The sequence below is a fragment of the Tursiops truncatus genome, chromosome 13, assembly GCF_011762595.2.
Source record: "Tursiops truncatus isolate mTurTru1 chromosome 13, mTurTru1.mat.Y, whole genome shotgun sequence".
NCBI classification, from domain to species: domain Eukaryota; kingdom Metazoa; phylum Chordata; class Mammalia; order Artiodactyla; family Delphinidae; genus Tursiops; species Tursiops truncatus.
In genome coordinates this window covers 19,585,410-19,611,430 of record NC_047046.1, presented here as the reverse complement: position 1 = coordinate 19,611,430, position 26,021 = coordinate 19,585,410, and the positions used below count along the sequence as shown (strand labels likewise).

Here is a 26,021-nt window from a genome sequence, read left to right as displayed (position 1 = left end):
CCAGTGATAATACATATAAGATCTTTATTGGACAGTTTGATCAGGGACTGAGAGGAGGGGAGGGGGGGCATTTAATCATCATTTGTCCAAATTTATATTCTTTTCCTCTGCTCTCTGCTTTTTCTGTGTTCTAGCCACTGCAGGGAGGACAAAGAAAGCCTTTCAAAGCACCTGACCAGGTTTGAGGAGGCAAGTGTGTGGATTGGTTGGAGGTTTGAAACACTGCTGAAGGGTCAAGGGCTGCGAATCCACGGACTTCTGAGCAGACTCAGAGCATCAGCCTCACTTCCACTGTGCTTGGAGAGATTGTGCCAGGAGGGGTGGGCTGGGCTGAATGGAATTCAAATGGTTCCAGACCTTCCAGAGAGGCAGGAGACAGGTGGGCCTGTCTCACGGTAGGGGCGTGAGGGGGTGGGATAAATTCCTTCAAGTCCTACCAGCAAGGGCTTCCTAAATAACCCTCCTCCACTTCATCAACAGCTTTCCAAAACAGATCAGGCCACTCTCCAGCTCACATGGCTTCTAAGCACAAGAGAACAAACTCCCAGTGTCTCCTGGCAGCCCTCCCTGCCCTACGGGATCTGGCTCCACCACCTCTTAATGTCATCATGCCCACTTTCTTCTCAGTTCTCAACACTCTGACCACAATGGCTTTCCGTTAGTTCTTTGAATGCCCCAAACTCTGGCGACTTACCCTGGCCAAGGCCAGAGCTAGATCCTGGCGGCTAACACATCCCTGGCTCAGCCTGGCCCCTGCAAGAGCAAAGGTGGGGGAGAGGGCTGATGGCAGGGATAATCCAAGTCAGGGAGGCCGGCCCTGTGCACGGCAAACCTGGGCTGGTGGGCAGGAGGCTGGGTGTGATCGATCCCATGCTTCACGGGGCACATTCACTTGGCTCATTAAGGGAGTTAACTAGATTTCCAGGAAGAGAAGAGCTGGGAGACAGGGACTGCCCCTGGGGAGGGAACACAGAGTAGACTCCCACCGCACCCATATACCACAGAGAGGCAGTGGATTCTTTTAAAGTCCCTCAGACTCAAATAGAAATCCCAGCTCAGAGTCTTTCCAGAGCTGTGCGACCTTGAGCAAATCCCTGACCCTGTCCAAGCCCCAGTGGTGACTGCTGTCAAATGGGCATGATCGTCTCTAACCCGCTGGACATGATGGGGGCTTAAATGGGAGTAAAGGGCATAGCGTGTGTCTGGCATATAAATGGTAAGCATAATTATCATGAACAAAGGAATCATAAAAGGTCATGGTTTAGGGGTCAAATAATCCAGGTACACTTTATCGATGCATCAGAAATCTCCAGGTACAGTGGGTAGAGCTTCCGAGGCAGTAGGCAGGCGTGCAGCCCAAGTATTTGTGTCTTTAAAGGCTCCCCAAGGAATTTTAACTCCCTCTTAAGTCCATTTTGAAAACTACTGATTCAGTCCAGGACGCTAAATTTAGAGATGGAGAAACTGAGGCCCAGAGAGGGACAGCGATGGGCCCAAGGTCACACAGCACATCTCCACACACACACAGCTCCAGAATGCAGATGTCTGACCCCTGGTTGGGTGGTCTTTCTGCTAGTCCATGCCAAGGAGTTAGGTTAAACCAAGGTGCCTGGCTCTGGCTAAGCCCCCGTGGGCAGTGTGAGGGCTGCGCTCACGTACTCAGCTCATACTCTTCAGAGGTTATAAATACTCTCAGGATCCCCAGCTCCCTTTTTAACCTCTTCATGTACACAGCGCCCCGGGAGAATATCTGAAGTTCTTCGGAAACTCTTTATCTTGTTTATTATCACACACTGACAAGCTGAACCCTTTCTCTCCTGTTGCAGGGCTGGGCCATCACTTTTACCCCACTATGCAAATAACGAGTGATGGCTGCGGGGGATGCAGCCCACCCAGCACATGGATGGATATTTGATGGATCAATGAATGTGCTGAATCAGTGAATAAATGAAAAATCACCGAGGGTAAGTTCCTTGAGGGCTGGCACTGGTGTTTGTTTCAGGGCCTGGAGCAGAGCCTACACAGTAGACACTCATTAAATATTTGCTGTTTGTGGTGGAATCAGTGAATTTCCAGCACCCTCCTGGGAAAGACAGATGCTTAAATAAAAACTGAGACTAGTATAGGCTTATTACTACAGCAGGGGTGCCAGCCTGGGGCCTTGGGGCCAGCACAGGGAGAGGGAGGGGGAGGGGACGCATTAGGGAAGGGAACCCGGAAGTGGGTACACGGTATTGGAGACTGGGGAGGGAACCAGTGAAGACAGCCTGACTTGGGTTAATTCTGGGCCTTGTTCCAGTCACAGAAAAGAGGCCCAAGAAATAGAAAAGCAAGTTACGGACCAATATGGAGCGCATGGTACCAGGCTGTAAGAATTCAAAGTGTATATGCTGGGACTTCTTGACCACTGTGCCACCAGGGAAGCCCAGGACTCATTTTCAATATCACTAGCCTCTCAAAGTTGTTCGTGACCATCTACTACAATAACGGGTACCCTCTGCCACATGCACACAAGTAAACGACTATTTTTATTACTACTTAGAATAAAACTACTCCAGGACCTGAAAGAGGTCATTTGCTTGTGGCCAAACCTCATTAACTGATTGTCCAAGTTTATGCTTTATGGACATAGTGGGTACGTAATTTACATATATACACACACCCAGGTACATCTATATAATTCTCTGCAATTCAGGGTGTATTTTCCCACATGCCTAAGAGAATGCAGCACCAACATAGTTGCCATAAGTGAAATCAGTGACATTGCTCTCAGCAGGCCCTAACGGAGCTCTCTTGTCTGTGTCTATGAAGTCTGGAATGGTTCTTGAAGGTTTTCTTCAAGTGGCACACTTATGTGGCCCATGAAAGAGCACCTACTAATTTTTTTTCTTCTTCTAGAAATGAGGGTGGGTGAGACCAAGCCAGTTTGCTTTGTGTAGATATTAGCCAGGACCGCAGGCAGTGCTCTGGGAATTGGCGGCTCCCAGCCCTGATCCCTTGGAGAGAGCTGCCCGCTTGCCTGGAAATCATCAGGGTAACACGAGAGAGGATGGAGGAGAGAAGAAAAAACTTGCATTTTTGACTCACACTTGAGTTTGAAGAATGATTAGCTGTTGGGACTTCCCTGGTGGCGCAGTGGTTAAGAATCCGCCTGCCAATGCAGGGGACACGGGTTCGAGCCCTGGTCCGGGAAGATCCCACATGCCGCAGAGCAACTAAGCCTGTGCGCCACAACTACTGAGCCTGTGCTCCAGAGCCCGCGAGCCACAACTCCGGAAGCCCGGGCACCTAGAGCCCATGCTCTGCAACAAGAGAAAGCCTGCACACAGCAACAAAGACCCAATGCAGCCAAAAATAAACAATAAAATAAAATAAATTAATTCAAAACAAAACAAAAAAGAATGGTTAGCTGTTAAGTTCTTTCAGGACAAGGATACGTTTTATTCATCTAGCTCTAGCCCGTGCCAAGTACCTGATACAGAGTAGAAGGTCTTGAAGGATGAGAAAGTGGTCTTGAATGAATGAATGAATGAATCCTAATCCACCACCATTTAGCCATCTGAGCCTCAGTCAGCTTCCTAACCTATAACTAAATGGCTGTAACAGTCACCTTTCAAGTTCTGCTAATAATTAAGCAAAATCCTACAAATGAAGCCAGAGCAGGGATTCTAGGGCATTATAGGAGCTTGTTTCCTTCTCAGCCTTTCCAGAGGTCTACTTTCTTTGGAAACAGGGCAGGGGCACAGCAGAGAGACAGACAGATAAGACCCAGACTTTGCCCTCTGGAAGCTCCTGACAGCAAGAGGCCTCACAGAGGACCAGGCCACACCCAAGTTGTTCCTTGTTTGGGCTTTTGTGGCTGATGTGAGATGAACCTTGCTCATAAAAAACTGGCCAGGGAGTGACGGCTTCATCCACCCAGATCCCTGCATTCTGCTTAGAACCTCAATTTTATTAAGTAAGATAATAAAATACCTTAAATCAGGAAGCATAGTTTAGAAGTGGGTGCTGTAAAGTCAGTACACCTCTAGGAATTCCAACACACCGTTTTATCTGTGGGGTGCATGCAATTGTGAATTCTGTCCCCACTGGTAAGGTGAATTATACACCAAGTCCCTCTTCCTCTGTCGAGACTCTTGGGAAAGGTCATTCATTCATTTATTCATAGCTGTATCTATATCGAGTACCTAATTTGTGTCAGGCACCGTGCTAGCTCTTGATGAACAATTCTTTCTTTATTTCAAATAGATGAAAAAGGTACAGTTATTTTCCCTGCCCATGCTTTTTCCACAAGGCACAAACAACCTGCCAAGGTTATGCAGCTAGTAAGGGATGAAGCTGGCTTTCAGACTCTGGTCTCTGCGGCCCTAAACTCCGAGCTCTCGGCCACTGCCCTACACCCAACGAGCACCTGCTCACTGCACGACGTGCCATGCTCTGAGCCAGATGTTGGCGACACGGGCTTGAGGAGTTCTTAGTCTGGGAAGAAGACATCACGCCTTAGCAGGCATGCGGATATTAAGCACTTCCTGAGCACTAATTAAGAACGACGACACTTCAGCGGCCATTCAACCAACAACTGTGCATTTATTGAGCTTCTGTTTTCTGGAGATGGACTGTTGCGAGGTGGGGACTGAGAAAGAAATGCGATCTATTCCCTGCCTTGGAGGACCCCATTGTCCTGAAGGGGAGAAGGGCTTTCCAATGCCTGCATCTGCGGGAAGTGATTAATGATGATGATAATCCGTTGATCGTGCATCCCGTAACAGACACCTGCTACGTCCTAGCACAAGTCTAGGTCCCGAACTCGAAATCACTCCACGTGGGTACACACTGATAGCGCATCCTTCTGACTTTCCTGTGACATCAACCGTAGGCCCAGATACATGTTTAATTAATGAGGAGGGTGATGATGATGTATGTTATATTGTATATGTTCCTATGCTTATTGAGCTCCTACTATGGGTACCAACCACTGTTCTACAAGTTTTATAGGATTAACTCACGGCTCCTTGCTACAATCCTATGATATGGGTCCATCTGTCATGCTCACTTCACAGTTGAGGAAACTGAAACCTAGAGAGGTTAAATATCTTGCCTAAACTTACACAGTTGAATTAACAAGAGAGGTCTGAGGCTTTCTTTAAAAACAACCACAAGAAAATGTTGTTTCTAATGCCAATGCAAGTAACAGTATGCAAATTAGCCCCAGCACATCATTTTTTATTTATGTCATAAATTAGGCAAATTTCCCTTCCAAAGCCCTGGAAAATAAGGCCTGATTCCACATATTTTGCATGCATTTCCAAGGTGGTTGGCCCCCAGTTAGCTTTACAACTCAGTAAACCTGCTCTAAAGAGGGGCACAGAGGTGCAGGCCTGATCAGCAGGCTTTAGGGAATGAGAAGTGGGAGAAGCACTGGCCCTCTCCCTGTGCAAATCGCTTTATAGTTTAGTGATGCCCTTCCACATTCAGGGCTGCCATGTACAGTTGCATACGCTGTGCACTGCTTAACTTCAGGGGAGCCTTTCACAGACACTACAGAATGAATAGCTCCTCCTGCAGCTGTGCATGGAAGTGACCATATGCATTGCATTCTCACAAGCTACCCTGTGGAGGGAGGCTGAGGAAGTACTCTATTCTCGTTTTGCAGATGGAAACCAGGGAGCTGAGCTGATGAGAGGACTTCCTCCAGCATCACACAGCACATAAATGCCGGAGCTGGGATCCACGTTCACGCCTGTCTCAGTCCTAACCCAGGGCTGAGTTCACCACTCTCAGAAAGTTCACTCTGAGTACGTTCTTTTAAACACCTCCTCCCCGTTTCCATAATGTTAAAGCTTTGGAGAAATCACAACCTTATATAATAGCCGTGTTACTAAAACCACCCCTAGAACAACATGTTTGAAAAAGCACACCCTGCTTTCCCACTGGCCTCCATCACTGCTTCTAAAGACATTGCTGTCATTCCGGAAGACCCTTTCACAAGGATGGGGAGGGCTCCTGGGACCCTATCTTGAAGTTTCTCTTCACTTTCTACCCTAGCTTGATTTTCAGAGATGATGGATCACCTTGAAATGCCTAAATACACCAGTTGAAGAGGACCCCTCTCATCAACTCCCGCCCTAAATTGTTTTTTCCTAAGTTTACCCAAATGATGTAAAGATTGTATATTTCCTACATATGCTTTTTCCTATGCCCCCCAAATCTGAGCCATTCATGGCCAAAGAATGCCTTTCTTTCTCTCCTTTCTCTCTTTCTCCCTTTCTCTCTTCCTTCCTTTCTCCCTCCCTTCCTCCTTTCCTTCCTTCCCTCCTCTCACTCATCCACTCAACAAAACAGCTGAGCATAGAGAGATACTAAGAGTCAACCCAATCAACAGACACTTACAACACACTGTGATTCCTTCCAGCTCCCTCGGATGTGTTTATCAGTGAGGTCACAGCTTGATGAATATGGATGTACTGGAAAACGAGTTCCAGAGCCACATCCTTGCAGTGAGAAGGGCTGAGGAAGCAACTGTGGAGGGCAGCGGAGCAAGTGTGTGAAATGTCATTAGCGGCGATTACTCACCCCAAAGTATAGACCTGAACGGCCCCACGTTATGCCCCATGCATGCTTACCACCCCAGCCGCACATGACTGGATCAAACGCAAACAGCCAACCTTCTGCCTGAGCAGGACAAGCCATGTTCCTCTTAGGAACCTGAACCAGGAAACATGAAGAGGCTGAGTGTCGGGAGGTCTGTCTGGACTGCCGTGGTCCAGAGCAGTACCATCCAATAGAGCTTTCTGTCAAGATGGAAACCTTCTTTCTCCATGCTGTCCAATATGGCAGCCGCTGGCCACACAGGGCTGCTGAGTACTTGAAATGTGGCTAGTGGGACTGAGGCACTCAAATTCTAATTCGATTTAATGGATTCAAATCTACAATTAAATAGCCATACGTGACTAGTGCTTTCCACAGAAGGCGGCACACCTGTAGAGTCTGAGCTGGAAGAAGGGTGGGTATGAGCCCCTGTATCCACCCATCTTGCCCTCACCTCCAGCCCCTGGATCATCCCTGGTGTCCTTTCCGCCCAAAGCTGGCCCTGACCACATCATCTATGCCTCCTGCGACCCCTCCCTGGCTCTCTACACCCCACGCCCCATGCTGGGTTTCTCAATCAGCCACCCTCTACAACCCATGGTGAGGGCAAGGAAGCCCGGGAGGTGCACCTGGCCTGGGACCTGCACCTCTCTGAGCCCCCTTGGCTTTACTCTTGCTTGACTCGAGCCATCTGCTCGGATGGCTCCACTGTGAAGCCACAATGGCCCACATGTCAGTGGAGGTGATGAGGGAGATGCACAGTGAGTGAGCAGAAGGGGGCACAGGCAGTGGAGAGGGAGTCAGAGGCAACAGATGCACAGAGAAGCAGACGCCATGAAAGAGAAATGCAGAGAGGAGCCAGGCCCTGGAACAGCCTTGGTCCAATATTTGAGGTATCCTTTGAGCAAGCCTTCTTATTCTCGAGCTAGCCTGAGCAAGTCTTTGTTCGGTACAGCGCAAAGAAATCGTGGTTCCTCCCTTGGGAGCCAGCACGGATTTGGGAATTTGAGAATCAGCTCAGAGCAACGACAGCAGCAGCGACATATCACCACCACCATCTCAGAGTGAAGTGACTTGACTAAGATCACACAGGCTGCAATGGACATCTCTGATTCTGGAATCTGTGTTCTTTAATACCCTACACTGCCTTGCCCAGGGGCGCTCCTGATCTTGGGGCAATGCTTCGTTTCAGCATCCTGAACTCACTGATTTATGAGCTAAGCTTTGGCACGTGCCTACCCCCAAGCTGGGAACGGGTGAGACAAGGAAACTGTCACTCAATGGATCAAACCCACCCTTCTTCCTTCTACGACTTATCCCAAGCTCCAGATCCCATGTATTAGACTGTATCCACTCACCTTGCCCTCACCTCCAGCCCCTGGATCATCCCTGGTGTCCTTTCTGCCCAAAGCTGGTCCTGACCACACTATCTATGCCTCCTGCAACCCCTCCCTGGCTCTCTACACCCCACGCCCCACGCTGGGTTTCTCAATCAGCCACTCTCTACAACCCACGGTGAGGGCAAGGAAGCCCGGGAGGTGCACCTGGCCTGGGACCTGCACCTCTCTGAGCCTCCCTGGCTTTACTCTTGCTTGCTTGACTCGAGCCATCTGCTCGGATGGCTCCATTCCCAGGTGCAAGCTGGTCCACTGATGCCTCGAAGATTCAGGTGCCAAGTCAGCACAGGAGGGAGGCAGAGCTTGATTTCAGCTTCTGCTGAAGCTCCTTTAATGCAGCCACTCCGCCATGGCCACATAATGTAAATATCCAATGTGGGTAAGGGATGCCACTGGTTTAATGGAGACAGATGCCCTTAAGGCTTTCATTGCCACATCTCCTTGGGTCTCAGAACATACGCTTGAGGACAGCTGGGATTCTACGGTTCTTAAAGAGGAGGCAGTCACTTTAGAATGGGAGTGAGAAGACACAAGTCAGAGGTTCCAGTCCTGGCTCTGCCACTCACTTGCGGTGGGATTTTGAGTAAGTCAGTCCCTTCTCATCTTTGGGTCTCTTTCCTCAATAAAATGAAAGTATCAGGGGGAGGGTAGAGGCAGGTGGGGAGCCTGAAGAACTGCTACTGTCTGATGAATATTACAGATCCCAGGAAGGACAGCTTGTTTATTTTTGTGGCAGAGCATCTCTATACCAAGCCCCCCTCCATCCCATGATCCCTGGGAAGTGGGCAGAGGATAGACCATTACCCCCAAATGAGGCCCAGTGCTGGCTCAGAGTGACAAAGCAGCTTGTCCAAGGTCACACATCTAATGAAAAGCAACAGAGTTACACTCAGATCGTTCTGACTCTAGAGCCTGCGTTTTCATTCACTTTGCTATTCTTTCCCAGTTTTCAGCTGGGCGTTTGCTGTTTCTGCAGCTGCCAGGGAGCCAAGAGAAGGCAGAGTCTACAACAACCAGTGTGGTGTCCAGAAAGTTCCTAATATTAAATGAGCTAAGCCACAGGGTAAATAATTGCAACCAATATTCCCCTTGGAAAGAAAGATGCCCTCAGCAAGCATTCAATGAATGGTCCATCTTGTGGCCACGTGTCTGCACAAAGGTGGGTTTTTTCTCTTTACAAAATTTCTCTCCTCCCTCATCTTCTAATTTTCCTTTCTCCTTTTCCTAGTTGTAGAATTCTTCAGTGAGTTCACATCTATTATCTCATTGATTTTCCTCATGGCAATCCTATGAGGTAGGACTCTATTTTTAGTCTCATTTTTCAGATGAGGAACCAAGGCTCATACCCGCTGCCTAAGACCACACAGATGTAGGAGGAGGAGCCGGGAATGAAATGCAGATCTCAGGACTCTACCACCTCACCGCTAAGATTAAGACGAAAGGTCATTTAACAGAGTAAACGTAACCACTTACACTGGGTTAGATACAGGCTAAGAGAGCTATGGACGAGTATGATTCAGCTGAGGTTTTTGGAAAGTTCATTGTCTAGTGGGAGGGAGGCATGTAAACTGGTAACACATCAGTGTGTGAGTTACGCATAATAGGGGAATAGAACACGTTGAGCAGGGAGACAGAGATCATTCATAACTGGTATAAGGAGGAGAGAGGCAAGGGAAGGTCTTATAGAAAGAGACAATTAGGGACTAGGTTTTGAAGGATGAATAGAAGTTCACCAGGTGAACAATACTAGCAATAATGGCAACTTTTTATTGAGTGCTTGCTATGGGCTACACATAGCTACATACATTCTTGACAGTCTTTCAAGGGAGACACGACCCTCCCATTTTATATACCAGGCCAGAATAGGTTCAGAATGCTAAGGCAAATGGCTCAAAATCATGATGCTAAATCAGCTATCTGGGAATTTAATCTGGTCCTCTCTGAACTCCTTCAGCCTCCTAGGATGACAGTCCAGGATGAAGGAACAGCATGAGAAGACAAGAAGGGTGCTTCACCCAGAAGCCATCAGGGTGGGTACGAACTCTTTCTCCTCTTTGTGATCTGCTGTGAGATACCTGGCATCTGCCACTGGGTGAGACATCTCCCCTCCTGGAGGCCAGTCAAACCGCCTTGATTTCTGGATTTGCATCAGCTCTTCATTTAGCCATTGCTGTGTGACACCTATATGCTCATACTCTAGCATGTAGTACAAACCTGGGCTTTGGAATCAACCAGTCTCGGGTTTGAATCCTGACTCCATCATTGCTTGCCCATGACACCTTAAGCAACTCCATCATTCATTGCCATGACACCTGTATGTTTCTAAGACTCAGCTTCCTCATCAGTAACATGTAGTTAGTGACACCATCTGATAGGGTTGGGTGAGGATCAGATGAGTGAATACAGAGTAAGCACGTGGACGGTCCTGTGGCACAGAGTAGCGCACGCTCAATGGCAAATAGCACGTTATAGTTTGTAATTCTCTCATAACAAGCCCAGGAAGAAACACATGGTGGGTGTCTGGGGTCTTCAGCTTTCCGTGCCAGCACCCATCTCCCTGAAGCTTGAACTCCCGGCATGCATAAAGCATCCTGACTCCTGGGTCTCATCCCAGCCCTGTGAGGAGAGCTTTGTGTACGGGGTAGTGGTTACTGTGATCCATTTTACAGATGGGAAAATTGAGGCTCATGGCTAGGAGATGGCTGAGCTTAGGGCCTGAACTCAGGGGCTTACAGAAACCAAGCTACACTGTGAGTTCTCCATGAATGGTTGAGTGGCCTGGGAACATGAGAAATTACAAACAGCCACAGCTTCAAAATCAACCAATGAACTAGCTGTATCTCCCACCTTCTTTCATGAAGTCTCCTTTCCCTGCCTGGGAAGAATAACCCCTATGCTTTTTCTTTTTTTTTTTTTTTGGGAGCTATTAAGAGCTTGGGAAAATCCTAGTTGATTTTGGTTTCTGTCCTGTCAGTCTTTGGAGTTGGGTGAGCTGGGGTTTGGACCCACCCCGCCGGGCTGCACACTAACGGTGAAAGCATGCTTTGTACACATTTCACTTGGAAACACAGCAGGACCCAGCTTGGAAGGCGCTGTGCCCAGCAGTCAAGTTCACAAACGCAGCAGCTAGGCTACCTGGATTCAAACCCTACCTCTGCAACCTCCTGGCTAACAACTGTGAGCTTCCTGAACGGACAACAGCCCCTTATCCACACAATCCACGGACAACAGCCCCTCATCCACACCAGAGAAATGGTGGAGATTAAAATATCCCATGTGAGGGCTGAATATATATTAAGTACTCGTTAGATATAATGATTATGAGTCAATTGCCTACACTTTAATTGTAGCCTACTTCCCTTTATGACTCACTTCAATTTGACCAGTTTCACTTGAGTGCTTACGATGTGCCAGGAACTGTGTAGGCACAGGGGACACATCCAACACACACCTGACAAGTATTTATTGCCCCCCCCCCCCCACCCAGGGGTCTGCAGAATCTGCACATGAGCCTGGGGAATGCTGCAAGTAAGAGGCAGTAGTGGGGCATGGCTCTAAAGGATTCTGGCTCGGGCCTGGGTTTGATGCCAGACTGAAACCACTTCTTGGCTTTGTGACTTTCAACACATTGCTTAACCTCTCTGTGCCTCGATTTCCCCGACCATAAAATTAGGAAAATAACAGCATCTACCTCATGGGGCTGTTGTGAGGATGCTCTGAACAAATCTATATAAACCACTCATCACAAGGCTTGGAATGAAATCAACACTCGATAAATGCTGTTTTCATCGCTGACACGGTCCCAGCCATGGTCTAGTAAATTACGTCACATGGGTCCACTGACCTCAGCCCAATGCATCACCCTTTTAACCTCCCCTGAAAGCAGCCCTGTTCTCTGCCCAATCCCCACCCTCCACCACCACCAAAGGGTTTCAGAGGAACTACAGTAACCAGAGGATTATGCAAATATGCAAATCCTGTAAAGCAATGTTCACCCAGGGCTGTGCACTGCTGTCTATACTCAGCATCTGGGCTGGCTGTCTTCGGAGAGGATTCCATCGGTGTCATCACAACCTCTAGTGGATAACAGTGAACACCGCGGCTCACAGGCCTTTGCTCCAGCTCTCACCTCCTCAGCGGCCCATGCAATCCAGGGGAACGCCAAAAGGGTGGGCAGATCCCAGGATCCTTCCATCCTTCTCACGTGTGTGCGTGCGTGACTGCCTCCCTTCCCTGCCCACTCGCTCCTCTTTCCCCAATTCCACAGGTGTGTGATGTGTTCCGAAAGTGAAGCCTTCTTCAGGATCATCACTGCCCCAAAGAAGAAATCTCCCGTGGCTGCTGGTACCTGTCACATCCCTTTAGGGCCAGCTCAGATGCTATCAACTCAGGGAAGCCTTCACTGACTACCTCTGGCCAGAATTAAACACACCCACCTGTGAGATCCCTGCACTCTGACTACAATCACCCCCTCCCAACGCGTATCCCATGGTGTAGACACTGGTGACTTACCAGCAGGTCTTTCTTGCTAGGCTGCCATTACCGGGATAAGGACCTCATCGTATTATTCTGTGTCTCCAGCACCCAATACAGGGCCTGCTGCATGCATACGAAGTGCTTAGTAAATGTTAAATGAATGAATGGATCACTGTTTTTTCCAGAAGACTCTCTTCTTAGGTCTTCCTTCCAACCACTATCCTGCTATCCTATATCTCTGGTACAGTGAACTCTGCTTTCTGGTGGTAATGTTGAGGTTCAAAGAGATACAGTATGAGAGTTTGAAAAGAAAGGGAGTCTGCATCAGGTCATGAAAATTTCTCACCTGGGCTACTCGTTACCCTACCTCCAACCCTTCGACTTGGGCCTAAATTATCCAGATATTTATTCCAACATCTCCAACACCAACTTCAAGGATCTGCTTTCCAGGTGACTACCAGGAGGGGCAATTTGCTCTTTGGAAAGTAGGGAAGAAAAGGGAGAAAACATTACTTGAGCATCTATTACATGCCAGGTGCCTTACAGGTATAAGTGCTATGTAATCACTGCAACCATCCTTCCAGACTGGGACCATTAATCCCCACCCCACCTCCATCCCCATCCCACAGGTAGTGAAATGGTGGCCCAGAGAAGATCGACCTGACAAAGGTCACACATTCATAAACAACGCAGCTGGGCCTGACCCAGGTCGCTCCGATTCCAAAACCACATACTTCTTTTCTGGAATCTAATCCCAGTGGCCAGCTGAGTCAAACTCCTCAGAACAGCCTTGCCATGGCCTCTTTGGTGTTTTGCAATCTGGCTCCATGAAAGAAACCACAAACTGGTATTAAAAAAAAGGGCAGTTGGACTCTGTATTCTAATGATGCCTTCCTTGGGGCATCCCCCCTCCCTCTTTTCACCTTTCCTTCCTCTTTTTCACTGCGTATATCAAGCACCATCAAGTAATTTTTCTCTTAGAAATAGGAGAGCTCCATTTCACTGACCTTTGGCATTGCACACACCTGGTGGTTCCAAAGGTCAGAATTCACCTCTTCTGCCCTCAATCACCAACCGTAGCTTGAGCGCCCCTAGTGGAGGTCTGTGCCAATGGCACGTTGCAGAATGTGGACCGAATATGAGGACCTGTAAATGGAGCCCTTTCGAATCGCTTTTTGAATAGCAGGAATGAACTTGTAAGCAAAACTAGAAAACAAACCGTTCTGATCAGGAAACATCCTTTTGCCTGGGAAGAGGAAGGAAAGGAATATAACATTATTTTCCTAATGTCCAGCTGAGACCTGCGAACCCAAGAATCCCTCAGGCTTTGATAAGGTGGCCCCAGCAGGGGCGGCTAAAACTCCACAGCTCAAAAAAAAAAAAAGCCGATCCACCATGAAAATAGTCCTTAAGTGAATCTAACGACGGGGTACATTAGAGACTGGAGGAAGCCGCACATTTGAGTCTTATTAAGCAATACTGAATTTATTTATTAATTCAAGGAAAAAGAAAAGAAATTACACTCAGGCTCTGCAGTCTTGGCATGTAGTTACAGCTATACCCCATGTGCATATCTTAGACAATAAGAAGCCTCTTCAAAAACAAGTTATACTTTATACTTATTCATGCCTTACGGCAAAATGGCCCAGAGAATCACGTGACCTACATAAGACTTTAGCAACAAGTCTCTTTCAAGTACTGTATTTACAAATCTCCTCACTGCACCACAAACAGAAGGACCGGCTTGCAACACGGCATGAGACGAATGGGTCTCCATCTGATATTAGTGGAAGTTGGGCTCCACGTTAAAAACAGAATATACTGTGGAAGGTCAATTGTTTCCAAATGCTCATAGGCTATCCTTACTCCCTCCTTATGACTCACAGTCTTGGAGTCAGAACCACACCGTTATTAATGAACCTTCTGAAGTAGTACACCGGTTGACTTTAATTTGGCAATGACCTGAAGTTAATTAAAAATATATGCTGGCTAGCTACAGAGTCGAGCAGTTGGAAAAAATAATGTAAAATGTCTTAAAAATTAAAACACACACACACATTTTGTGTTTGAAGCCAGGGGAGGAAGCAGGATATGAAATCCTTGTCTTGGATGACAATTCAATATGTGCCGTTGAGACATTTTTCCTGGAGGGTGGTATATCGGAGAGTGCCGTCCTCAGAGGCAGAATCACTTTAGAAAAGCCAGCAAGCCACTGGGTAGCTTTCAGATTCAAAAAGGGGGTGAGGGAGGGAGATCTGGACTCTGTTCAAGGCCACCAAGCCATTGTTGGAAAAGACAGCTAATTAAGAAAGGGCATGCTGTGGTGGAGACGACTTATTTAAGCCGATTCTCTTCTCCCATCTTTCCCAGAGAAACTGTCCAGACCTGGTGTAAATTGTGAATATTACTGCCTCATAAAAGGGGGGTTCTTTAACGATATGCTTTGTTAAACAAAAGGTGATGAGTTATTTCCTTTGCTCTGTACTCTGGGCTCCACATTTAAAGAGAAAGGGGTGGGGGATAAAATGCCTGATTTATGCTGAGGAGGGCACTCCAGGCCGTGGGGAAGAGTTGAAGAGAAGGAGACCCAGGGCCAGTGCCCGCGAGCGGAGAGCTGTCCGCGGTCTTCGGTGCTGAAAGCAGGTGCGCGCGCCAGGGGTCCAGAATTCCCCAGGGAGAAGGGACACCGCCGGTCCCCTAGCTCGGGGTCAAGACGGTCCAAGCCAAACACGGGGCTCCAGATGGACAGAGTGTGTGCCCTCCGGGTTGTCTTCAGCCTGGGGAGACCCTGCACTGCCTGCTTTTTCCCACGTGAGGGGCGAGTTACTGGGAACAGGAGTTGGACCTTTCAAAAGGCGAGGTCTACGAACGCTTCCCACCACTCTGGGGTCTCCTAGTGGCCTCATCAAACCCTCGAAGCTCTCCGGGTTAGTTTTGGATGAGTTCGGCGCCATACTCCCCTTTCCATCTCAAAGCCCCACACACCTGACCACCCTCCACAATTTTCCCTGGGGAACCTCAGCGGGGTGGAGGAGAGGGTGCGGCTCCAGGTCTGGGAAGAAGGAGCCGCCATCCTCCGCTAAACTTGGACACCCCCCCCCCACCCCGCCTTCTTCCCAACCGGCTAGCACGTGCCGGGTGAAACTAGCAACCCCCCGCCCCGCCCCCAATTCAGAGTAGTGTTAAGAGACACCCGGCTGTTGAAGAGAGAAGAAAGGGGGGAGTCCGCTCAGGTTCCCGCCTGTGACCTAAGATCTCCTCTCCCTCCCCCGCTAAGTTCTGAGAACCCGGAGCCCCCTCCACTGGCCTCCAGGCGAAAGCCACACCCAAGTTCGGCTTCCAGACACTTGGTTGGGATCGGTCCAGGGACCCGGTCCCTCGGGGCAGCCTGAACCAAAAGGAAGCAAGGGGTCCTAGCGTGGGAGGACGCGGCACTGCGACGGCCCCCAGACGCACTGTTCGAGTCTGGTCCTCACTTGCACGGCGGGTCAGCTGCCCCCGCTTCTCGTCCTCTCCCCGAAAGGGTGAGAATTACCTGGCAACCGGCCCCGGGTGCGGCTGCAGAGAGCTCCGGGAATCTGGGGTCTGGAGGCGACCCCGCTCCAAGGAGATTCTCTGGGGCTGCACAGGGGAGTCAGCCGCACAGCCGGGAAGGAAGAAAGGGAGCCCGCGGCCGAGGCAGGAAAGCGCCCGAGTCCTTCAGACACATCCCCACCTCCACACTCCCAGCAGCCCGGGCCAAGGGGACGCGCGGTTCCTAGTCCCGAATTTGGGCAGCCGCCCCCGCTCCACATCCCGGCAGACGTGGAGCGAGTCGTCTGGGTCGGCTAGGACCCCCAGCCGCCCCGCACTCGCGGCAACTTTGCCCCCTCCCCCGCCCCGCCCCTCTGGGCGCTTACCTTCTGCCGGGGCGGCCGCGGGGCTTCCCAGGAGCAGAGCGAGGAGCAGCGCGATCCGGCCGAGTCCCGCGGCGGGCGGCCGGGCCGCGGGCATCTTGGCTGCGGGGGGCGCGGAGCCGCGGGCTGCGGGGCGGGCGGACGGCGCGGGAGCCGGGGAAGGAGAGAGGCAGCGAGCGAGGAAGGGAAGGCGGGAGCCGGGGAGGGGGCCGCGGGCCGGGGTCAGCCGCCGGAGCCCCCCGGGCGGACGCGCGTTCAGCCCCGCGAACGCTCTGGCCAAGCTGCGCCGGGCGCGGGCGGGCGAGTGAGGAGGAGCCGGCGAGCGAGCGAACGAGCGAGGCGCGAGCGGGAGGAGGGAGGGGGCTGGGGCCGAGTCTGTGCCGAGCCAGTGCGGGGACGAAGGGAGGGGGCGGGCGGGCAGCGAGCGCGAGGGGCCGGCCGCGCCCGGGGTGCCAGCCTCCTCCTCTGGCCGCTGGCCCGTCGGCCCTGCAAAGTTTAACGCCGATTCCCCTCGCGTCCTGTGGGCCGAGCGTTTCCTCTTGGCGGATGGTCACTGCAGCCCTGCGCCGGCGAGGCGAGGCTGGAGAGCGTCCTGACCATTTTCCGGAAGGTGAGATGGAGGCCTCAAAACCGAGCGCAGCCCTCAGCCTGTGCGCAGCCTAGAGCTTTCCATTGCTCAGCCTTTCGGAGAGATCCCAACTTCAGCTCTCTCGGCCCCAGCCAGCCTCTTCCCTGACAGCCCTCCGCATTTCCAAAGTGAGTCCCCATAACCTAGAAAGTCTCAAACTCTGTGGATCTGATGGGAGCTGTCAATCTCCCTAGAAGGATACAAATGGCCACAAAACTGTGCATCCAATACCCGGGGGCTTTGTACACCCCTGAAGCCCAACCTGAAAATTTATCCATGTTCTAATCTGAGCACCGTTTCTCACATTTCCATTGTTAACGGGGCACCAGAGCTCACCAAGGCTTCCTCTCAGCTCAGTCCTTTAGCCCTGCTGTACTCCCTTCCCCCATCTGAGCTGGAGTTCAAGGCCTACTCTCATCCGCTTTGCTCTTGCCCAGCCCTGATTCTCAGCAACTTGTCTCTTCTCCACAAATAGGGGTGATGGGGGGGCACAGGCAGATGCTTGGGCACAGGCAGTGGCTGGAACGGGGACAAGCTTGCACCCACTCCTGGAGACTCACTGTGTGGACTACTTCTGCAGACCCAGCCAGCTTCCCAGGCCTGTCACCCCAATTTAGAAAGCCCTCCTTCTCCCTCCCTCCACTCCACCTTGCCACACTATCCCCACGTTGCAGCCTGAGCAGGCAGAGGAGCAGATGGAGAGAAGGTTGCAGGCAGCAGCGGGGAGGAATATGCCTTCAGCAGAGTGGAGGAGCTGGGAGTCCCTATAAAGAATGGGTGGGGGAGTTGCTGACTGGGTGGAGGAGGAAGGAGGGGGGAGGGAGCAGTCTGGTCCAGGTTTCCAAAAGACCCTCCACACCCAAAGCCTCCCCACTCACTCACGCATTCAGTGTTCTTTTACAGGGTCCTCACTACAGGTCCAGATCTGCATCAGGTTCTGGGGGGTAGAGAGCCCCCAATAAAACCCCATCAGTGGCTGCAAGAAGTTTCCATTCCTGGCAGTAAAGCCAATCAGTTTTGATAAAGAGGAAGGCTGAGGGCTTCCCTGGTGGCTCAGTGGTTGAGAGTCCGCCTGCCAATGCAGGGGACGCGGGTTCGTGCCCCGGTCCAGGAGGATCCCACATGCCACGGAGCGGCTGGGCCCGTCAGCCATGGCCACTGGGCCTGCGCGTCCGGAGCCTGTGCTCCGCAACGGGAGAGGCCACAACAGTGAGAGGCCCGCGTACCTCAAAAAAGAAAAAGAAAAAAAGGGGGAGGCTGAGGCACACGGTGCCCAAGAGCTGATTTCTCCTTTGGGGAAGATGAAGCATCTCCGTTGCTTTGCTGGGTTGGGTGGGGGCTCTGTAAGGTGTGGCCTTGCCTGTCTTGCTCATCACCATCCGCTCAGTGCTGACACAGTGCTAGCATCCAGCAGGCTCACAGTAATACTTGTTGAATGGAAACATAAACAAGCAAGAAAGACGGAGGAAAAGGAAAAGGGAGAAAGCAAGGGAGAGGAAAACAGAGATAGGCCAGCTCCACACATGGAAGCAAGGAAACTAATGTTTATAAGCAGCTACTGTTTGCCAGGTGCTATAATGATATAATTTCACAATGATCCTGCCAGTGAGGTGTGATTGTCTCCATCTGACAGACGAGTACCTGAGCCCTAGAGAGCGGCACAACCCAGCTTAGGTCACTTGGACAGGATTCAATGCCAGGCCTGAGTCCAGAGTTAGAACCCACTGCATCTCAATATGCTATTTCCCAGGTATTTGATGGCTACCTCTATGCTATGATTCCATGGATGTTCCCTGGTGCTTCCACACCTCCTTGTTACCAGGAGACCAGAGTGAATAAAAGTCTACCATCAGAGACACTCCTTTTGGTAAAGTCACGGGGCCTCTCGAAGATCAGTTGCTTGCATGCAGGTGTCTTATGTGGCAGAAATGACATTGCAAACCCTTAACTCATTGAACACATGGGCAGGGATTTATTCATTCCATTTGCCAGCTGAAACACGGCACAAAGTCCTGAGAGAATGGAACACAGACCCAGTAATCTGAAATTGGATGGTGGGAATATAAGGGGATTCTCTAAGAGCAATATTGACTTTTTTTTTTCCCCCAAGAAGAAATACCATGATAGGGATAGAATTCTACAAGGAACCAGAGCAGCTTGCAGATGAAAATCTTCCCCGAGCACAATTTCAATACCCATCTCACAGATGAGGAAACTGAGGTTCAGGAAGGCAAAATGACCCCCTCAATATCATGTACTTGGTCTACCTTTTGTTCAGGCTTATGCTCTATTACCATAGGGCACTTCTGGCCTCGATTCTGGCGTCAGGGTGGACTTCCTGCTACCCACTGCTGCCTAGAATCCCAGATTCTCTGCAGAGCAGATGACGTGTGCTCACAACTCTGTCTACTTTATATGTTGCCACTTGATAAATCAGCTCTTACGCAGCTAATATTGGTCCAGTGGAGACAAAGAGTTTGATTCTAGCCTCACCTCTTCCTGCTGGGTAAGAAGGGCAAGTTATTTAACCTCTCTGAGCCTTATATTCCTCTTCTGAGGAGTAGGGATAAAAATAACACTTACCATGTGAGGTGACTGACACAAGTGGATAATATCACTGTGACATGAGGAGATACAATAGCACTTAGTTTATAGGGTTACAGAGAGCATCCCTTGAACCAATAAACTAGAGCATTTAGCCCAGTGCAAACCAGGAAAACACTCAATTTCATCCTCAAATGTTTGGTGTTGTGAGCCAGACAGTACTGGGATAGGAGTCCTGAGTTCCGATCTCTTTCCTGCTGATATGCTGTGTGATTTTAGGTGAGTCGCCAGCTTCTCTGGGACTCTGTTTCCTTATCCACCCATCCACCTATCTGTCCATCCAGCCAGCCAGCCAGCCACCCACTCACCCACTCACCCACCCACTCATCCATCTATTCCATCTATCTATCCCATCTATCTGCAAATACTGTTTGAGCATCTACTATTTATTGAGTGACTACTAGGTGCCAAACTCTATGCAAGGTGCTGTGGATACAGCAGACTCCATCTCTTGCTCTCTAGAGCTGATAGTCTAGTGAAGTCTGGTAACCTGAGTGCCCAGATCCTTTTCAAGATTAATGTTCTATGCCAGGGGAAGCAGAGTGGTTAAAAGTGGGCTTTGAAACCTGACAGAACTGAATTTGAATTATTTCTCTCCTACACACAGCTGTGTGACCTTTAACAACTGTCTTAACCTCTCTGAAGCTGCTTCAATGAAAGGTTGTCATTTAAGATTAAATGAGACAATCATTATAAAGCACTTAGGATAATGCACGTAGCATGTAGTAAACTCTCCATTCATCTGTCCACCCATCCCTCCATCTATCCTTCTATCCATCCATCTATCCATCCTTTCAACAAATATTTTTTGAGCAGCTTCTACGTGCCAGATACCGTTTTCGGCACTGGGGATACATAAATGAATAAAACAAAGTCCCTGCTCTCTGGAGCTTACCATGTCAGGTGAGGGATAGACAGTAAAACCTCGATAAGAATTTCAGAAAGCTCTATGAGGAAGATAAAACAAGATGAGTTGAGAGTAGACGGGGCACATTCCTTTTGAGTGATCAGGGATGGCCTCCCAGGCTAGGAGACATTTAAGCAGAGGAGTGAATGGTGCAAAAAAGGTAACCAGATGAAGATCTGGGGAAGAGTATGTTCTAAGTAGAGGACACAGCAAGTGCAAGGCTCTGAGATTGAAAAAGGGCTGTGGCGATAAATGCTAGCCATTGTCGTCCTACTTCTCTGATGCCATTTTTCTGTCTACGCAGATCATAATTAACCAGGGGCTTGACTGTGAGTGTGCCAGGTAGTCTATACTCAGTAATTACTCTCCCCATCAACATACAATATAGGAAGTGTCCATTTTTATTCACAGTCCTGCCCCGCCCAAACCCAGCATCAATTTCTCCCCCTAGGAACATCCGGAATTGGAAACGTCTTTATCACTGGAGGAAAATAAAAAAGAGAAAAAATCTTCTGTCTTAGAGTAAAAATGGAATATAAAAGAGACATATTGAAATTGAAAGAGAGGGAGCGAGTAAAAAGGAAAAAAAAAAAAAAAAAAACCCAGCAAGAGTAAAGTCCAGGAGACAAATCCACCCTGGGTCTTTGAAAAGCAGGCAAAGCATCAAACCAGCATCTTCTCATCATGTGTTTTCAACCCGATCTTCATAAGCTGAGCCTGTGCAGCCCCCAGGCAGGAAGCCCGTGGCTATCACATCCCTCTGGTCAGACGCTAACAAGGGAATGATCAGCTGTGACACAGCCGCCCCCATCCAGTGCATCTACATTACCTGGAAAGAAGCAATTATGCCCATTTGATTTTCCTGAAAATGCTGGATCTGTCCCTATCACCTGTCCTGGCTCTTGAGAAATGCCCATTGCACAGCAGAGATTTGCCTTTATTTTCAAACTGAAAGTTTACAGAATACAAAGTGAGCCTGCAAGATGGATCTGCATTCTCCAGAGGCCTGTCTGGCCAGACAAGAAGGAAAACCAGGAAAAACTGTTAGAAACAGGAAGGAGGCTGAAGGAGAGGGACAAACATATAGGATCTGATGGGACCCCCACGGTCAAGTTCCTGCAAACCCAGCCGGGAGATTTTCCTGGGTTTAGGTTTTTGAGTCTCAAAGGTGAGAAAAAAAAAAATCAATAAAAGGTACTGTGTATATTTATATACTCTGCTGGCACTATAAACGGTGACACACACATTTTTCAGACCATGAAGAACAGCCTATAGCTGCATAGAAGTACACACCTGTGGGCTATTCTAAGACTTTCATATTTGGTGACCCTATGAGCACCTGAGTCCTTTGGAATCAGCAGGTTTACCTGGAGTCAGACATGTCTGAGTTTGAGGGAGTCAGAACTCCCTCCTGTATGTGTCACCTCTGAACTTCAGTTTCCTTGTCTATACGAAGCAAGGGATATTAGTAACTACTTCCGAGGTTTTGTAATAGTAAGAGACAGGATGCATGTTCAGTGCTGAACCATGTACCCACGCTGTAGTAGGTGCTCAGTAAGCGGGAGGAATTATCATGTATTATACAGATTGTAAGTGAAAAGACATGGCCCAAATGCCATAAAAAGCTCTTCTCTAACAGGATTTGTTAAGTGTATTTCTGTATGCCTAGAACCAGAGGAAAGTCCAGCTGGGGTTAAGGGTTTAGAATCAGTAAAACACCCAAGCCCATCAGGGACTTAGCCAATCTAACTCATTTTCCATGTGACTCGCCTCACTTGAAATTAAGCAAGGCGGTACTGCTCTGTTCAGCTGCAGAAACATCCTCTAGCCCTTCGCCTTCCTCTCCTATCTCACCATTCTCTTCATAATGGAATATTGAAATACCAGGCTCTGCTGACCCATTACCTGACCTTTCTTCCAGCTCCCCAGCCAAAGCCCAGCCTTTGTTCCCAGGAGGACAAGAGGGCGGGAGAAGAGGACTAATGTCTGATAACCCTCTGAGGCTCTGTGTTTTTCCATTACCCCACACTGTTCCCCAGGAAGAAAACCACCTGGCACCAGCAGGAACAGAGACCAAGGGATTTCTCTTTAGAGATCATGGATGGACTTGAGTCCAGGAGCCCAAGGGAGAGTGGGCAGAAGTCGGAGAGCCCAGAGGCTGTCCCACTGACTCCTGTGCGATGTCTGTAAGTCCCTTGCCCTCTCTGATCCTTAATTCACACATAGGAAAAAGGAAAATAATTACGAAAAGTGATCTCTGAAAGCCCTCCCAGGTCTGCAGTTCGATCATTCTGTGGTAGTAGCTTCCACACCCAAGAGATGATGGGCTGCAGGTATCCTGGTGAGAAGATAAGCTGACGTTTTCAAGCAGCTGCTTTGGAGTTTACTGTTCAATATCTCATTTAATCCTTGCAACCACCCTAGGAGTTTGTATCATTGTAACCCAAACTCCTACCCTAGCCTACAGGGTCCTCCAGATCTGGCCCCTTTGCCCTCTCTGACCTCTTCTTGTGCTTCCCTTTACGAAGGCCCAGCTGCAAACATTCCAAACTCAGGTCTGTCTCTTATTCTTTGTGATTGCTGATCCCCTGCCTGGGAGGTCTTTCCTCCTGATAGGTACACACGTGGCTCATTCTCATCCTGTGGTCAGCCAGAACGGCACCCCCTTGGAGAGAACTTCCTCAGTTTTAAATCCTTTTAAGCACGTATCACTCTCTAAAATCATCTTTCTTATTTCCTTATGTGTTTCTAGGTGTACTAATCTGTGTTCTCCCCCTAGATTCTAAGGGGGATGAATGATGCAGGTGAATAAACGGAGGCTCAGAGGGGTAATGAAATTTGCCAACAGTCACCAACCAGTGACAGAACGGGAACTCAAACCCAAGGAGGGAGTCTATAACCACTTGACCATACTGCCTTTCAGTTCCGGGAACAGGGGATGCTTCCCAGCCGTAAGATTCTAAAGCAGCGGGAGTTCCTAGCCGGAGACATGATCTGAGTGCCAATGTCTGAATGCCTGTGAGCATTTCAAGTTGTTTCAAGAAAAGGCGACGTTAGCGGCACCACTAAAGCCTGCTGTTCCCCATCCCATCACTGCCATCCCCATCTATTAAAATAATGGTATGAAAAATAAACAGGCTTTATGGACAGTTTTACACAAATGGGTGCATTGTTTCTCTTACCGTTACCATGGCAGTGATGTTCTCTGGATAACTTCATGTTTCTACAGGATGGAAGGGAATGGAATAAAATTGCTTGTGGAAAAATTGCCAAACAAAGGCTATTTCCTCTTCTGGAGGCGCCACCCCCCAGCACTCAGAGGCAGCCGCACTCTCAATACTTGTGCACGGGATCAAAACTGCCTCATAACCTAGAGCCTGCCACGGCTCCCTAGTGCCAATAATGTGAAGGCCAGGGGTCTTGGCATGGCTGTAAAGCTTCTGCTGTCTTCCACTCCTGCCCTTTGTCTTCCTGTCTCATAGACCTGCCTGGAGGTAATTCCCCTCCTCATTCTGTCCCTCTCCCCTTGATGGTTCACACATCGTACTGTTCCAGCCACCTGGGTTACCCTTCTTCTTTCCACATCTCTGCTGGGCCAGCTGCTACTCAGTTTTTCAAGTCACAGTTTAGGTCTGATCCTGTAACCTCCCTCCTTCCCCACCCATCCCGCAATCTGGGTGAGATATTCTCCTCCCAGTTTTTCCCATGGTCCCCTCAAGCGTAGCAGGATATGGTCACCCAGACACCACGCTGTTGGAGGACAGGAACAGTGCTTGATTTTAACAGTGTGCCAGGAGCACAGATAGATGCTCAATAAATGCTTGTCGAACCAAATTAGAAAAGGAAGAAGCAGCTGGTCTGAGAGGCTGTCGAAAGTGTCTGAGAGGTTGTCTGAGTGTCTCTCATTCTTTGGGAATAAATGGCGGGGGGGGGGGGGGGTTAAATCAACACCCTGAGACAAAGCAGTGCCTTTCAACCTTCGCTGCACCTTGCGATCACCTGGGAGCTTTCACAGATTCTGATGCCCAGGCTGCGTCCCAAGTGAGTTACATCAGACTCTCTCGGGGAGAGAACTCGGGCATCTGTGTTCTTTAAAGCTCCCCAGGTGATCCCAGGGTGCAGCCGGGAAAAGAGCCACTGGGCTCAGGGTTCTCAGAGTCCCAATCACGGTTCTGTGTGAATGTGTGGGACCAGGGTCTCCTGCGGGCGGAGTCCAAGGACCCAGAGCCAGGACTGAGCCAAGATCCCTGCACTGTGTGCACGGCAGGCGGCTAGGTGCTTTCCATGCTTCACATCAGAATCCTCTCTCTAACCTATGAAGTTGGCATTATGAAACTGAGACTCAGATACTTGTGAGACGGCCTGTGTTCCCACGTCCAGGCAATGGCAGAGACAGGATTTGAACCCAGGTCCATCTGAACCCAGTGTCCAGAGCCTATGCCCTTGAGTATTTCTTGAATGTAGGCAGGGTGGGGCAGCTGGGAGGAACTGCAGATGTTAGAAGTACCCTGGCCACCCAGGACAAGCTCACTGCAGAGGAGTTCCATCTGCCTCTCTCAGGCTTGGGTAATGCATTTCCCTCCCTCTCTGTTCCTTGTTTTCTCTTCTTCTCCCGCCGTCTCGCCCTCCCTCCCTCTGTCTCTCTCTTTCTCTCTGTGTGTGTCTCTGTCTGTATCTCTCTCCTTCCCTGCCTCCCCGCCTCTGTCTCTCTCCCTTCTTCCCCCACCCCCAGTTCTTCTGGAGCAGTGGCTGGGAGCAGCAGAAACAGCCGGCAGCTGGGGCTGCCCGAGGTCCCTAATTAGAGCAGCATGGGAGCTGGGATGGGGGAAGGGGACTGGTGATTACAAACCACCCTGTGAGGCCACAGCCTCAGCAGTTTTCAGGGCTGGGATGCAGCATCCCTAGGGTGATGGTTTAGGATTGGAGGATGAGTGCTGGTGCTCCCCACACACAGTGCTGACTTGGCATCCAAATGGCTTCTTTGTACTTGTTTTCCAGCTGATGTTTATTGTGTGCATTTTAAGTGTCAAGTCCTGTCTCCACAACAGCCCTATAAACCAAGTCACCTGCAAAATGGACTTTGGAATACAAGAACAAGAGAACGCACGTTTCCATTTTCCAGGTTTTGCTCAAATCTCAGTGAAGTCTTCCCTGACCAAAGAGTTTTAAATTGAAAGCCCTCTTTATCCCACCCCTGACACCACATGCTACCCATCCTCCTGTACCGCTTTATTTCTCCATATACTACTTCTGAGCATCTGATTACTCTATATTTTTATTGTCTGTGTTATTTACACCTGCCTCCTCCAAACAGAATATCAGTCTCACAAAGGAGAGCTGGGAAAGCAGGTCTGAGGACAGCATCACAGCAGTTCTGGGGATCTAGGAAGCTGGGACCCTCCCAAGTCCTTTAAAGAGGCTGAACTTGATATGAATCACTACCCGGGTTGGTCACCTCTTGGACAGAAGAGGGTAAAGCCTTTTTTTTTTTTTTTTTTTTTTGCCTGCGTTGAGTCCTCCTTGCT

The 26,021-nt window shown here is 49.6% G+C and overlaps 1 protein-coding gene across 4 annotated transcripts in view; it reads right to left on the bottom strand.

Annotated features, from left to right (window-relative positions):
* SEZ6L (seizure related 6 homolog like) overlaps positions 1 to 16,832 on the bottom strand; it is a 199,751-nt gene extending 182,919 nt beyond the window's left edge. For all 4 annotated transcript variants that reach the window (XM_033837912.2, XM_073790260.1, XM_073790261.1 and 1 more), the window contains exon 1: positions 16,361 to 16,832. In XM_033837912.2, the coding sequence (XP_033693803.1) occupies positions 16,361 to 16,454 (94 nt within the window). In that variant the 5' untranslated portion in view covers positions 16,455 to 16,832. The remainder of the gene's footprint in view (positions 1 to 16,360) is intronic.
* Between the last annotated feature and the right edge of the window lie 9,189 nt (positions 16,833 to 26,021).